This window comes from Orycteropus afer, unplaced genomic scaffold, assembly GCF_000298275.1.
Source record: "Orycteropus afer afer isolate SDZICR_OR568_19922 unplaced genomic scaffold, OryAfe1.0 scaffold00140, whole genome shotgun sequence".
NCBI classification, from domain to species: domain Eukaryota; kingdom Metazoa; phylum Chordata; class Mammalia; order Tubulidentata; family Orycteropodidae; genus Orycteropus; species Orycteropus afer.
The window spans coordinates 7,885,096-7,898,936 of NW_006921727.1; the positions used below are offsets into that span (position 1 = coordinate 7,885,096).

The 13,841-nt window shown below is 35.4% G+C and overlaps 1 protein-coding gene across 1 annotated transcript in view; it reads right to left on the reverse strand.

The window, feature by feature from the left end:
- TINAG (tubulointerstitial nephritis antigen) overlaps positions 1 to 13,841 on the reverse strand; it is a 147,835-nt gene that overhangs the window by 118,716 nt on the left and 15,278 nt on the right. The window contains exons 2-3 of the mRNA XM_007945625.2: positions 6,468 to 6,531; positions 5,574 to 5,663 (exon numbers count right to left, since the gene is read on the reverse strand). Coding sequence (XP_007943816.1) covers positions 5,574 to 5,663; positions 6,468 to 6,531 — 154 coding nt within the window. The remainder of the gene's footprint in view (positions 1 to 5,573; positions 5,664 to 6,467; positions 6,532 to 13,841) is intronic.

Here is a 13,841-nt window from a genome sequence, read left to right on the forward strand (position 1 = left end):
AAAAAAAAAAAAAAAAAAAGAATATGACATCTTTGCACAATGGAAAGGACAATATATGCAGTTTATTTTAAACGGCATTGAATTCATTTTAGAAGGAAGCTTAGATAGGCAGAAATGTGTTTATAGATTAAATTAGGTAATCTGTTTCATTTACAATTTAAGTTTCAAAAGAAGTTGGCCAGCTTGTTCTCTCTCTCTTTTTTTCCTTAAAGTATCTATGAAGAATTGAGGACAAAAATAATTGTATTTTTTTTAATAAAAAAGATTACATCAGTGCTAATTGATTAGACATCGAAATACGGTTATATATTACTTCAGCTAATTTGCAGTAAATATTCAATAATTTTAGCTTTTGTTAATAATATAAAATCAATTGATGTAAAAATATATATCAAAAAAGTGCATTTTTCTAGATAAATATTTTGTGTCCTTTCTTATAAAAATAAGCTTTACAAAATTTTAAATATGTAGACAATAAAAATTCTTTAAAAGATAATAGGAGATGAGAAATTGAGAAAGATGAAAATAATTTAATCATTGCTTGTTTGAATTATCTAGTTTTAAGTGATATATTTTAAGAATTTAAGTCAGATCCAAACTTTATTCTGTTGTGTTTATCACCAAAATTGTTTGTAATGTGGTAGGCTCTTATGAATGATGAAAGATACAGCTCAATTTTCAATAAAATTTTTGGCAAGTTAATGCTTTTCTTTTTTAAGATCTGTTAGCTCATGACATCTTAAGCAACTTTAAGCTGCAATTTTAATAAGATGTCTCCATTACTTAAGGAATTTTAATAAGGAAAACTCTTACTATATTAGATATTATAATATTATTTATGAAAGTAACAGAAGCAGCCTTACATAAAACGATAAAGTCAGCAACGTGTGCTTTTGGTAACCCACAGGAATAGTTTTCAATTATGAGACATTCACTGGTCATTTAATTAATCACATTTTAGTGAGTAGGGACCAGCATTTTAATAAAAAATCAAATAGAAAGTAGGGAAAAATAATAGAAAAAAATGAATTTATTACACAGTGATGATAAGTATTGTACATGTAACCCACTTGCTATCCAGTTAATTCTGAGTCAACAAGTGTCTCACAGTAGAACTTTGCTCCATAGAGTTTTTAATACTGATTTTTCAGAAGTAGATCTCCAAGCCTTTTTTACATAGTGCCTCTGGGTGGACTTGAACCTTTCAGTTAGCAACCAGGTCTGCTAACTGGTGACACCAACCAGGGACTCCACATTGTGTGTGGGTTTTGTGTGTGTGTGTGTGTGTGTGTAAATGGAGCTCTGGTGACACAGTGATTAAGCACTCGGCTGGTAACCAAAAAGTAAGAGGCTCAAGCTGCCCAGCTACTCCCTGAGAGAAAGATGTGGTAGTCTGCTTCCATAAAAATTAAAGCCTTGGAAACCCTGTAGGACAGCTCTACTCTGTCTTATAGTACTGCTTTGAGTCAGAATTGGCTTCACAGCAATGAGTTTAGTTTTTTTGGGGTTTTTTTTTTTGTGTGTGTGTGTGTGTGTGTAAACTATGTGTATGCGTCTGTGTGTGTGTGTGCATATGATACCTTTTGTAAGCCAAAATAACATAAAGCAAAGAAGTAATTACAGTTAATTCATACTGGAAACATTTTTGAGCATTCCCAGACCTGGACAATAACCTACCAAATCATGCCCAAAACACACAGAACCTAAAATAACACTAATATAGGGTGTTCATGGGAGCTCTGGTAGCATAGTGCCTAAGGCACTTGACTGCTAAGCAGAAGGCTGGTGGTTCAAACCCACCAGCCACCCCTGGGAAGGAAGGTTGGGCAATCTACTTGCGTAGTGATACCGCCTTGGAAACCCATAGGCTTAGACCATAAGAGAGGTCGCTATGCATCGGGTCCAACTCCACGGGATACAACAACAACATGTTCACAGATGTAGTATGAAGCTATGGTGGTTTGATTCTTAGATACTGAGTATAGGGCCTAGGGAAGGAGTTTGGCAATGCCCCTTTCACTGCTAAGGGTGTGCGCTGCTTCTTTAAGAGCTCGCTGCAAAACAAACATTAAACCTTTCTCCTTTTTTTTTTGGTAAAAGGGAAAATTCTCTTTGGATTTCATTTGGCTATTGAAAACAGGTATTAATGTAAGGCATTCATAAAAATGAAATGGTATAAAGTGAACTTTTGAAAAGTAGGGGATTTTCTATCATATTCTCTGCTAAACAATAAACCAAAAAACCAAACTCCCTCCCATCAAGTCAGATCCGACTCATAGCGACCCCTCCTTGGGTTTCTGAGTCAGTATCACTACTGAGGTAGATTGCTCAATGGTCCCTCCAAAGAGTGGCTGGTGGGTTCGAACCACCAGCCTTCTGGTTAGCAGTCAAATGACCTAGGCACTAACCCACCAGAGCTTCCCTGGTAAATAATAGAGACAGAAATGAATAAAATTTCTCTACTTCAAGGAAGTCATACCCTAACAAGGACTACAAAAGTGAAAATGACTTCACTGTGTGTCATTTATTAGCAGTATGTCAAAGTATTATCATAGTCTAAAATATAAATATAACTCTGCCTGGAGGAGTTGGTATATTTGTTACAGAAAGTGACTTTAGTGCTCACTCTTGAAGGATGAGAATGAGTTTGGTGGCCAGATGTGAAAGAAGCATTTATTCTAAATAAAGGCAACTCTTGAGGAAAGCATGCAGGTTTGAAAAGGAGTGGCATATTTATATAAGTTTACTGTTTAAACTATGAGGAAATATCTAGGGACAAGAACTGGAAAGCATGTAAAAGATAAGGCAGTAAGAAACATTTGGCCAGATTTTTATTTATGCAAAGAAGTATACATTATATCCAATGGAGTATCACTGAAGATTTTTAAGAACATGAGTGGCAGAATCAAAGCTTTGTTTTAGAAGGATATAGGTATAAAGGATAGATTGGAGTTTGATCAAACTGAAAACCGAGAGACCAGTTAGGCCACTTCAAAGCTATGCTTGACAAAGAAATGCACTGGAATACAGCATAGGAATGGAGGAAATAAATAAGAGAAAATTTGAGTGAGGGAATTAGCAAGGTTGGTAAGTGGAAGTGTGGAAGCGGTGGGGAAGGAAGAAAGAAAGAAATCTCAAATTGTCTCGCTTGATTGACCAGGTAAAGGATGATGCTGGTTACTAAGGATAGGTAGAAAGTCAATCCCTTTTGTTTCGTGTGTGCTCATTTTAGAAACTTGTGAAACATCAAGACAAAAATGTTCAGTAGCCTGTACATTTTTATTTCATGAGAAAAATAATTTGTAGAAATGTTTTGATAAATTGAAAATGACCATAAAATATTCTCAGCTCTTCTCATCAAGAGGAGGCATCTATTTACCCAGTCTTTGAATACAGGCTTGCCTAGTGAATTGCTTTGAACACAAAATGCAGTGGAATTGATATTGTGCAACTTTCAGGCTTAGTTGTCAAGAGAACTTATAGTTTCTACTCTACCCGATTAGAATACTGTCGTGATGTATAGAAGCCAATGCTACCTGCTGGAGACACACAGCCCAACCAACAACTAGCACCAACCACCAGACATAGGGATAAAGCCATCTTAACCTAACCCCAGCTGAGGCTCTGAATGTCTACAAACACATAAGTGATTCCAGGAGAGGCTAGCAGAAAGAAGAAGCTCAACTGAGTATATCCCAAATTCTTGATGTGAACAGTGAAAAGCTATAGTTTTACACGACTAAATTCTGGAGTGGTTTATTACACAGCAGCAGAGAACTGAAATAGCTGTTATTTCCTTTTGTTGATTATTACTTGTAACATTAATTTGGTACACAGATACGGCCCATCAATAGAAATCTTTTATAAAGTTGTATTTTGACTCCTCAACTAGGTGGTAAATTCCTTTAACACAGCAACAATTTATTTGTACCCTCAGCAGCACCACATGTGTAACCAGTTTCATTGATATTAATTGATTGCATTGAAAAATAACACAGAGACTCAATATTAATGCTGAAGTAGGTTATGCAGAATGAATAAAGACTTGGATCCAAAATGTTATGAGGATATGGAAAATACATGTTTTCAAGCAAAGGTGGTATGTACACTATATAGAAAGACACTTAATATGTATTGAATGATCTAACTCTATTTTCCCACAAAAAAACAATTTGAGCTTCAGGAGTAGAGAAGAGCTGAGAATGGCAAACCCATGCTTCTTAAGTAGTCCTAGAATATTCTAGGGAAGAAAGTTCCTCTTTCCAAGGAAGGTAGCATTCTCACAACTTGTGTACTCTTATGTGTACTTTTCTTTCACATTATTTTGAGGTGAGACTATGACTTCTGTAACAAAAGAAGAAGGTAGGCTGCTGTATTATCATTTCTTAGAAGCATATGCTTCTTAAAGTGAAGTATTTAAATCTTGTTAGGAACCTGACTCAGATCATTTCTCATGATAACACATACGCTGATATTCTTTTAATGATTTAATTATCATTTACCCACAGAAAAGTATAATTTTTTTTTCCCCTAGAAATACTTACAATGTTATCAAGTTGTCACCTAAAATGTTGGTGAAATTGTCTCTCTCAAGAGTTCAGGGTGGTTTAAGAATCTTAATGACAACAAATTCGACTTTCTATATTCCATGGCTTCCAAAAAAGGCTTTGAAGACATTGAAACTCAGTGCCCCATTATGCTGGGAAACAAATGTCTTATGTGTGGAAGGAAGCAATACTTGTATTTTTTTTAAAAAGCACATTTCAGAATTACTTCCCTTTTCTAGTTTCCTTACAATAGATCTTCTTAAGTGAAATATTTTTTTGAAATGTGAAATAGCACTGAAGAATTCCTGAGGCAGATACCAACCAGCCTATCCTTCTTCCTTTCAGTTCTATAAAGAAAAGCCAATGTTGGTACTAACATCTTAATTCTCTCTATGTATACAGAGGAACAACCTAACTTATTTATTTGTAGGAGAGCATCAGGCAATTATTTCCAATATTTAAGTGCCATTAATCCTTATCTTTAATAAACTAGCAAAGGAGAGTGGCTCAATCTGTCTTTTGACTTGATTTCAGGTGAAATTGGTTAAATGTCAGTCATTTCAGTGAAATTGTATAGATAGACCATTTTGGGGGGATGATCAGGATAATATATTGTCATTTTAGGGGTAGATTCTATCCAGGGTAATTGACCATGGTGGGTGATTGGCTAGGTCAGAGCAGAAGGGGAGGGAAAGATGATTAACAAGAATAAATAAATTCTTCCCACTTCTTGGTTTTATCCAAAGTAAAACTCCCTTCACTCTCTACACTCATAACATGACACTGCTCAGTTATAAAGATCTAGACAATTACTGTTTCTTCCTTCTCTTTTTTTTTAAATTTTTCTATTATTAATGTTTATCTCTCATATGTTCTGGTTTCACATGCCTTTCAATCTCTCATCTCTCTCCTACTCTTTCTTTTTAAATCATGAGCATTTTTAGAAGGAAATGATAAGAAATACATCATTTGAAACTAGAAGAGTAAACGGGAGTGCCAGAAAACACAGAAGTATGATTTTCTCACCCATAGTCTCCTTTATTGACATATTCAATTAATTCTGGATGAACAAGACATACATGCTGGGAACATTTCCATTGCTGTCCTGAGCATGTGCTGCAAAGGTAGAAAAAAATATAAAAATGGGGAGTGCTTAATGGAATAACTTTCAAAATTAATATCAACAGTAACACATTGTTAAGGTATGAAATATAATTTCTAGATTAATGTTAGTGATGTGGCTGCTTGATTCTTAGTAAAGTAAATCTTAACACATGTGTTAGGTACCACTCAAGATGCTCTTATCTTCTACTACAGGCAATTAATAAATGAAATGACCACATATTCCTTGAATGTTTAAAACATAAGATAATTTAGACAATAAATCACTGCATTTGTATTTGGAAACTTTCTGCAGGCTTATCCTTTCAAAGCAGTTATTCTAGATACTTCTATTGTACTCAAGGAAACATGATTTGCCTGTGAAATATCTGGATGATTATCATTAAGAAATACACTTAATATACATCTGGAAGGCTAGTGGTTCAAATCCACCAACCACTCCTTGGAAGGAAGATTGGGCAATCTACTTCCATAGAGATACTGCCTTAGAAATCCAAGGAGGGGTTGCTATGAGTGGAATCCACTGGATGGCAGTGAGGTTTTTTTTTTTTTTTTGGTACTGTGAATGCTTATTATCAGGATATCAAAATCAAGCATTAAAAGATACATTCATGATTATATTTCCACATGCATTAAAATTAAATAAGCTTACAAAAAAAAAAACCTTACAGATATGTGATATCTTACAGCTTTATCTATATGTATTTTAAAATATCTTTAGTTTCACAAATATTTCTGTTATTTGAAGAAAACATACACAGACAGTGGAATACTGTTCTATGTCACTTAATTCATTACCAGGAATTGCAGTTTTCTTTAATTACTGATCCTTCCTCATAATGCTGACCATCTCTAAGGCAACCTGTCAAAATAACATGTAAAGAGATAAATATGCAAATTTTAGTAGTATGATGCAAACCATACCAAAATTTGTGTTTGATTTTTCAAATATGGAAAAAAATGTTAGTGCCAATCTGATAATAATCTACATTTGGTGATGTCAATTCTTTATATATTTAACTCTTCCAGGTTTGTTCCATGAGATTCTATCTTTAACATTTACATTATGATCCAACAGAGAGAATTTGGAAAACATGAAAACTAGATTACCAAAGTATTATTGACTGATCACTCTCAAAAAATTAGTAATGTATTTTCAAAGATATGTTATAAAACAGGGATTAAATCAACTTGTGACATTTGTCATTAAACAAAATCTAACTAATAAATTTTATAAGTAAGCATAATTAGTTGCATATAACCAGAGCAAGTAGACCATAATTTTGGACCAAAAATATAAAGCCATTTCTTTGAATTCATCTTAAAAACATGAATTCTATTTTTTTCTTCAGGATTTGAATCAGGTGAAAAATTCAGGAAACCATTAAGATTGTATCTATTTGTATTACAAATATTTCTTAACTAGTACCTGAAACTGGTTGTTAACTGAACACGTAACATAAATTACTCAAAAGAAACCAATGGTGAATCATTATTATCTCAAAACAATCACTAAGATATTGTGAAAATAGTACACTAGTAATATATTAAATCCCTTTTTAAAACGTAATTTGTGCAAATTTAAGTATCACACTGAAGTAGCAAAAGAGATTCCATTTTGGTGAAATCTTTTTTGAGAGAAGCTTATAATTGCTAGATCACACCAAATCTCTAAACATTTTACTGAGTCAGCTCCAACCTATAGAGACCCTATAGGAAAGTAGAACTGCCCCATAGGATTTCCAAGGCTATAAATCTTTATGGAAGTAGACTACTACATCTTTCTTCTGTGAAAAGACTGGTGGGTTGGAACATTTTGGACATTTTGTTAGCAGCTGAGTACTTAAACACTGCTCCATCAGGACTTCATTATATCATACCAGGGGCCCTTAATTAAACAAAATAAATTCTAACTTTTGATTCATAAAATCATAGGGAAAAATACACATACTTAGAATTTCAAGGGAACTGGCTTAACTTCTAGCCAAAATGTCTCTAAACTCACTTATATAATTAGCTGCCCTGTGACTTTTTTTAATAGTTTCATCAAAAAAATTTTACAACTGTGCCTCCTCAGCTATGTACAATATTTTCTCAGTTCAGCATTCTGCTTAATGAATGGAAATCTAGTCTACGCATTTGAACCTATTCATCTCTTTTCCATGCATTTTGCCACTCCACAACCATGGAAAGAGAGATGAAAACCACCTATTTCCTGGCCCGCACGCTTTTTGCTGCAGCAAAATGATTTAACTTTAAATCAAATTCAGCATTTTAATTATTTCACAATATTAGACACGTTTCATAACCAGATAGACACTAAGTGGCACAAAACTTAAAAAGACTCCAGCACTTTTTATTACCTCCAGGCAACAGGAAATGTATGCAGCAATTCAACTTTTCATTCAATGGCAAGGGCTCTACTTCCCTGACCATTTTTAAAGGAGAAGTGGGACAAAACAACACTGAATTTTTTTTTAAAAAAATAATATGTTATTGTGTTTTCAGTGGAAGTTTCCACCACAGGTTAAGTTCCCTTTTAACAATTTCTATACAATTTGTTCAGTGACATTAGTTACATTTTCACGATATGTCAACATTCTCTCTATTATGTTCTGGTTGTTCCATTCCCAGTGCTCTGGTTTCCCTGCCCCTTTATCTTCTCATCTGTGCTTTTGGGTAATTGTTGACATTTTGGTCTCAGCTAGGTGGTTTTATTTTTAATAAAGCACTGCACTCACAGATGCATTATTTTATGCCAATCTGTTATTTCACTAAAAGTGGCCCTCAGGAGATAGTTTTAGTCCAAACTTTAAAAGAGTTTCTCAGGGTGATAGTCTCAGGGTGTCTTCTAGTCTCAATTGGTCCAGTAAGACTGGACTTTTGAAGAATTTTAATCTGCTCCACATTTTTCTCCCATCTGTCGTAGGTCCCTCTGTTATGGTTCTGATCTGGTTCTTCTGATCTCAGGTAGATGAGGCCATGTTTTGTGTAGACTATTAGCTCTGTAGGCTAGTTTCTTGTCTGAGACATTGGTTTCTTTCTTTCTTGCTTGCTCCTAACAAGTAGAGACCAATAGTTGTAACCGAGATGGCTGCAACAAGACTAATTTTTCATCATACTCTATGAATCTTGCTTGTTGAACATAACAGAAGGGAATAGAAGTAACAAAGGTCCTAAAGGTCTTAAAAAATGCTGCCCCTTCTCTGACCTACAATACAGGTCAAAAGAAAGCCATTGGCCAGGGTCCCTCAAATCATTGGTTGTTGTTGTTGTTGTTGTTATGTGCAGGCAAGTTTTCACCGACTCACAGCGACATTATGTACAACAGAACAAAACACCACCCAGTCCTGTGCCAGCCTCACAATCCCTACTATATCTGAGCCCATCGCTGCAGTCATTGTGTCAATCCATCTTGTTTAGGGCCTTCCCCTTGTTCATTGATCATCCACTTTACCAAGCATGACATCCTTCTTCAGAGAATGGTCCCTTCTGACAACATAAACAAAGTAGGTGAGAAAAAGTCTGGCAATTCTCACTTCCAAAGACCATTCTGGCTACCCTTCCAGCAGGACAAATTTGTTCATTCTTTTGGCAGTCCACAGTAATTTCAGCATTCTTTGCCAACACTAAAACTCAAAAGCATCTACTCTTCTTCAGTCTTCCTTATTCACTCTCCAGCTCTCCCATGCATTTGAGGTGATTGAGAATACTATGGCTTGGGTTAGGTGCATCTTAGTCTTCCAGGAGATATCTTTGCTCTTCAGCACCTGCAAGAGGTCCTTTGCAACAGATTATCCCAATGCAATGCATCTTTGATGTCTTGACTGCTACTTTCATTGGTGTTGATTGTAGAACCAAGCAATATGCAGTCTTTGACAACTTCAAACTTTTCTCCATTTATCATGATGCTGCTTATTGGTCCAGTTGTGAGGACTTTTGTTTTCTTTATATTGAGGTGTAATCCATACTGTAGACTATAGTCTTTAATCTTCATCAGTAAGTGCTCCAAGTTATCCTCATTTTCAGTAAGCAAAGCCATGCCATCTGCTTATCTCAGGTTGTTAATGAGCCTTCCTCCAATCTTAATGCCACATTCTTCTTAATATGGTCCAGCTTCTTGGATTATTTGCTCAGCATACAGATTGAATAAGTATGGTGAAAGAATACAGCCCTGATGCAGTGCCTTCCTGACTTTAAATCACACAGTATCCCCTTGTTTTGTTTGAACAACAGCCTCCTGGTCTATGTACAAGTTCCTCATAGTACAGTCAAGTGTTTCAAATCATTAGCACTAAATATAATATTAACAAAAGATCCATTTCTTGGGCATCTTTTCCTAATATCAAGGCAGAGTTACCTATGAGAAACTTCCTGCACTCTAATCTCACTTGAGAGTTGGTCTCTTGAAAATAAATCATAATCCAATAGACATTGGTTATGGTAGCATAGCATAATTGATGTAATTGGTCTCATTGAAATGTGCACGTGAAAAATGTTGAAATGGCAAAGGTTGTTTCATCTATCTTTTCACAACAATAAATTCAAAAACATAAAAATAAAACATATCAGTTACATCTGACCCTAGTCAGGAAGGCATTGGCTTCCATATAATTCAGAAACCCAATCTACTCCTTTGCTACACTCCTTCCCAACTCCAGCGTATCCTTCATCCTTTTAAACTATAAATCATGTTACTCCCTGCTTAAAATCTTCAAGTTGTTTCCCATTTAATTTAGAATAAAATCTAAACTTCTTTCTGTGGTCTACACGGCGTTATCTGAAATGTCTCTGCCCACATTTTTGCTCTCATCAACTCCTGCTGCGCTGGCTGGAATTGTTCATTCCCAGAGCAATGAAGAGTTAGTAAAATAGTAGAGAGGATGGATGGATATATTTTGGAGGCAGAGCCAATAGGATTTGCTAAGGACTGAGCTTTGGGAAAAAGGAAAAAAGAGTAATCAAGGATGTTTCAGCAAAAGGACAGTGAGCCATTATAGGAATAAAGAATGGGTTGTGGCAAGAAACCGAGAAATCAAGAGTTCTGCTTTGTATATTTTAGATTTTAGAATTAGATTAGATCTAAATTAGACATACTAAAAGAGATGTCAAATAAGCAGTAGTTTATTAAAGTCCAGAGTTAAGTCAGGGCTGGAGCATGAATTTGGAAGATATCAGCACTCATGTATTTTTCAAAAGTCTTGACACTACATAAGAAGCTGTTGGAGAAAGTGTATATAAGTAAGAGAAAGGGTCCCAGCATTGAGCTCAAAACAGTCCAGATGATGGATATCTGAAAGAAGAAACTGGAAAATTGTGGCCCGTGAGGAAGCAGCGAATTCAGGAGCAAGTGGTGTCATGAAAAACAAAAGAAGCAGAAGTTGTCAACTTTAAGGAATACTTTTGAGAGGTCAAGAAAAAGGAGAACAGACACCTGAATATCTCAGTGAAATATGCATGAAACACCTCAAAATGAGTTAGCCAAATTAATTACTCATAAAGGATCTTGACAAAGAAAAATATAATGATAGTTAAAATTAAGGGAGTTTTTTTCAATGTATCAGCCTTTAAAACAAAAATGGGCAAATCATAATTTGGAGATTGAAATAGTTGGTTTTATTGATTTGAGAAAAGATGATATGATGTCTGTAATTTATTTAAAAATGCTTCATCATAAGCATTGTGTTATAAATATCTGTGCTCACTTTAGGGCAGGCAGTTACTTACTCCAATCAGGAATCCACACCCCAGGGGTAGTCAAGAGCATTCACTCTGAAAGGCCAGACTCCAGGGCAGCAGCTACAAGTGTTTCCATTATCCATGTTTTGATCAACACTAGAGCTTTTGAGTATTAGTATAATGAATGTCAGAAATGGACTTTCATTGGTAAAATATTCTCCATTAATTAGCATAATGGATATAAATAATCGGTCTTTATTGGTTAAATTAATAGTTTTCAATATGGGTTAGCTAAAATACTTTGAGGGAGCTGTGGTAGCATAGTGCCAAAGGCACTTGACTGATAACCAGAAGGCTGGTGGTTCAAACCCACCAACCACTCCTCGGAAGGAAGATGGGGCAATCTACCTCTGTAGTGATACTGTCTCAGAAACCCAAGGAGGGGTCACTATGAGTTGGGTCCGACTCAACGGCATATGACAAAAACAACAAAAAAAAATATTTTGAAGTTACTCTTCACCTCTTATACCCCACAGTCTATATTCATCTCTCAAGGCAAAAAGGCTAAACTCAGACCTTGGTCCCCTAGGACTGATTCTTAAACATTGCCATATTCAGCTACTGGGTAGGAGGATTTCTCCTTCTCTGGTACCCACTGTAAAGTTAACAGAGTCCTACCTCCAAAATATTATCATATGAGTTTCTAGGAAATTTTTCACCCAAGGTGAACATAGGAACACCTTAAAGACAGGGACTTGAGGCTTCCTGAAGCTTACAGAGCTTATGAATTAGTTTATACCTCCTTAGCATATGTTGTTGTTGCTGTTATTTGCCATCAAGTCAGACCCAACTCATAGCGACACCTCCTTGGGTTTCCGAGGCGGTATCACTACGAAAATAGATTGCCCAACCTTCCTTCCGAAGAGTGGCTGGTGGGTATATATCTCTGCTATTGTTGGGATGTATGGCAGAATCTTGACAGTAATTTGTTTTTATTATAATCTGGTTAAGAAGGTTGTGAGGAGTAAATAATCCTCATTCAATTCAACATGTTAGTAGCTACATGTTTTCACCAATGAGAACATAAGAGTAGTGCAGAATCAAATTAGCTTCACTTTTTTCACAACAAAATGTATAGTGGGTTCCTTCTTTAAGATCTGTTAGACCAAAAGACATTCTCTAGAAAATCCATGTAGGTTCTTATTCAAACCCTATCATTTATTTTCTGTCTCTGACATTGGAATTATCCAAATATTGGAAATTACTATCAGCTATAGGGAAAAAAAAAAAAAAAAAGAAAGAAAGAAGAGGGAGATAGCTACTAAGACTTCTAACTTCCAGTTTATACAAAAGAGACTTACTTAATTTTTAATCCTTAAGAACATATACATAGTTTTACAACATGTATTTAAGAGAGGTCTGAAGATAGCAGACAGTAGACAGAATCAGACAATACCATGTCACTATACCACCACTTGTCTGTCACTTTGTCATACTGTGGTGGCTTGCATTTGCTGTGAGACTGGAGACTGCCACTGGGTCACACAAGGGGGACAGGTTTCAGTGGAGCTTCCAGACTAAGAAAGACTCAGAAGAAAGAAGGGGTCATCCATCCACTTTTAAAAAGTTGGCCAGTAAAAACTTTATGAATAGCAGCGAGTGAAACACTGATATAATGGACTGGGCAGTGTTTTGTTCTGTTCTATGTTGGGTTGCTATGAGTCTGAGCCGACTCAATGGCACATAACAACAACATGTTACTACAGGGCATACCTCAAAGAGACTGTGGTTTCAGTTCCAGACCACTGCAATAAAGCAAATATCACAACAAAGTGAATCACACAAAACTTTTGTTTTCCCAGTACATAGAAAAGTTATGTTTACACTATACAGTAATCTGTTAAGTGTGCAATAGCATTATGAAGAAGTTTGAGATATTGTGAGCATTATCAAAATGCAACACAGAGACATGTAGCAAGCACATGTTGTTGGAAAAATGGCATGAATAGAGTTGCTTGATGCAGGGTTGCCACAAACCTTCATTTTATAAAAAGTGCAGTATCTGAAAAGCACAATGAAGTAAAGTACAATAAAATGAGATATGCCTATAGATAAATTTTTTTAATAATGTTTTATAGATCAATCAATGAGCAGCACAGCATCTCAAGGAAAATTGCTTTATACATGCAAAAAATATACAAGTCATGTAACATTGTCTTTTCGTTTCAGGTAATTTTGAACATTTTTCACTATAACATAGTACTTTATATTCTTTATAGCCAGTTACTTTTGTACAGTTTCTTTTCATAAAGGAAAAGAAAAAAATTATTTCAATGATAGAAATGGTGGTCTGATGTAAACTTTTTGCCACTAAATAAAATGATTAGGTTCCGGCAAGATGGCGGACTAGGCAGAAGGACTGCACAGACCCTCTTCAACAAAGAAAAGGGAAACCAATTAACACAGACACAGAAGATAATCTTGGACCCCTGA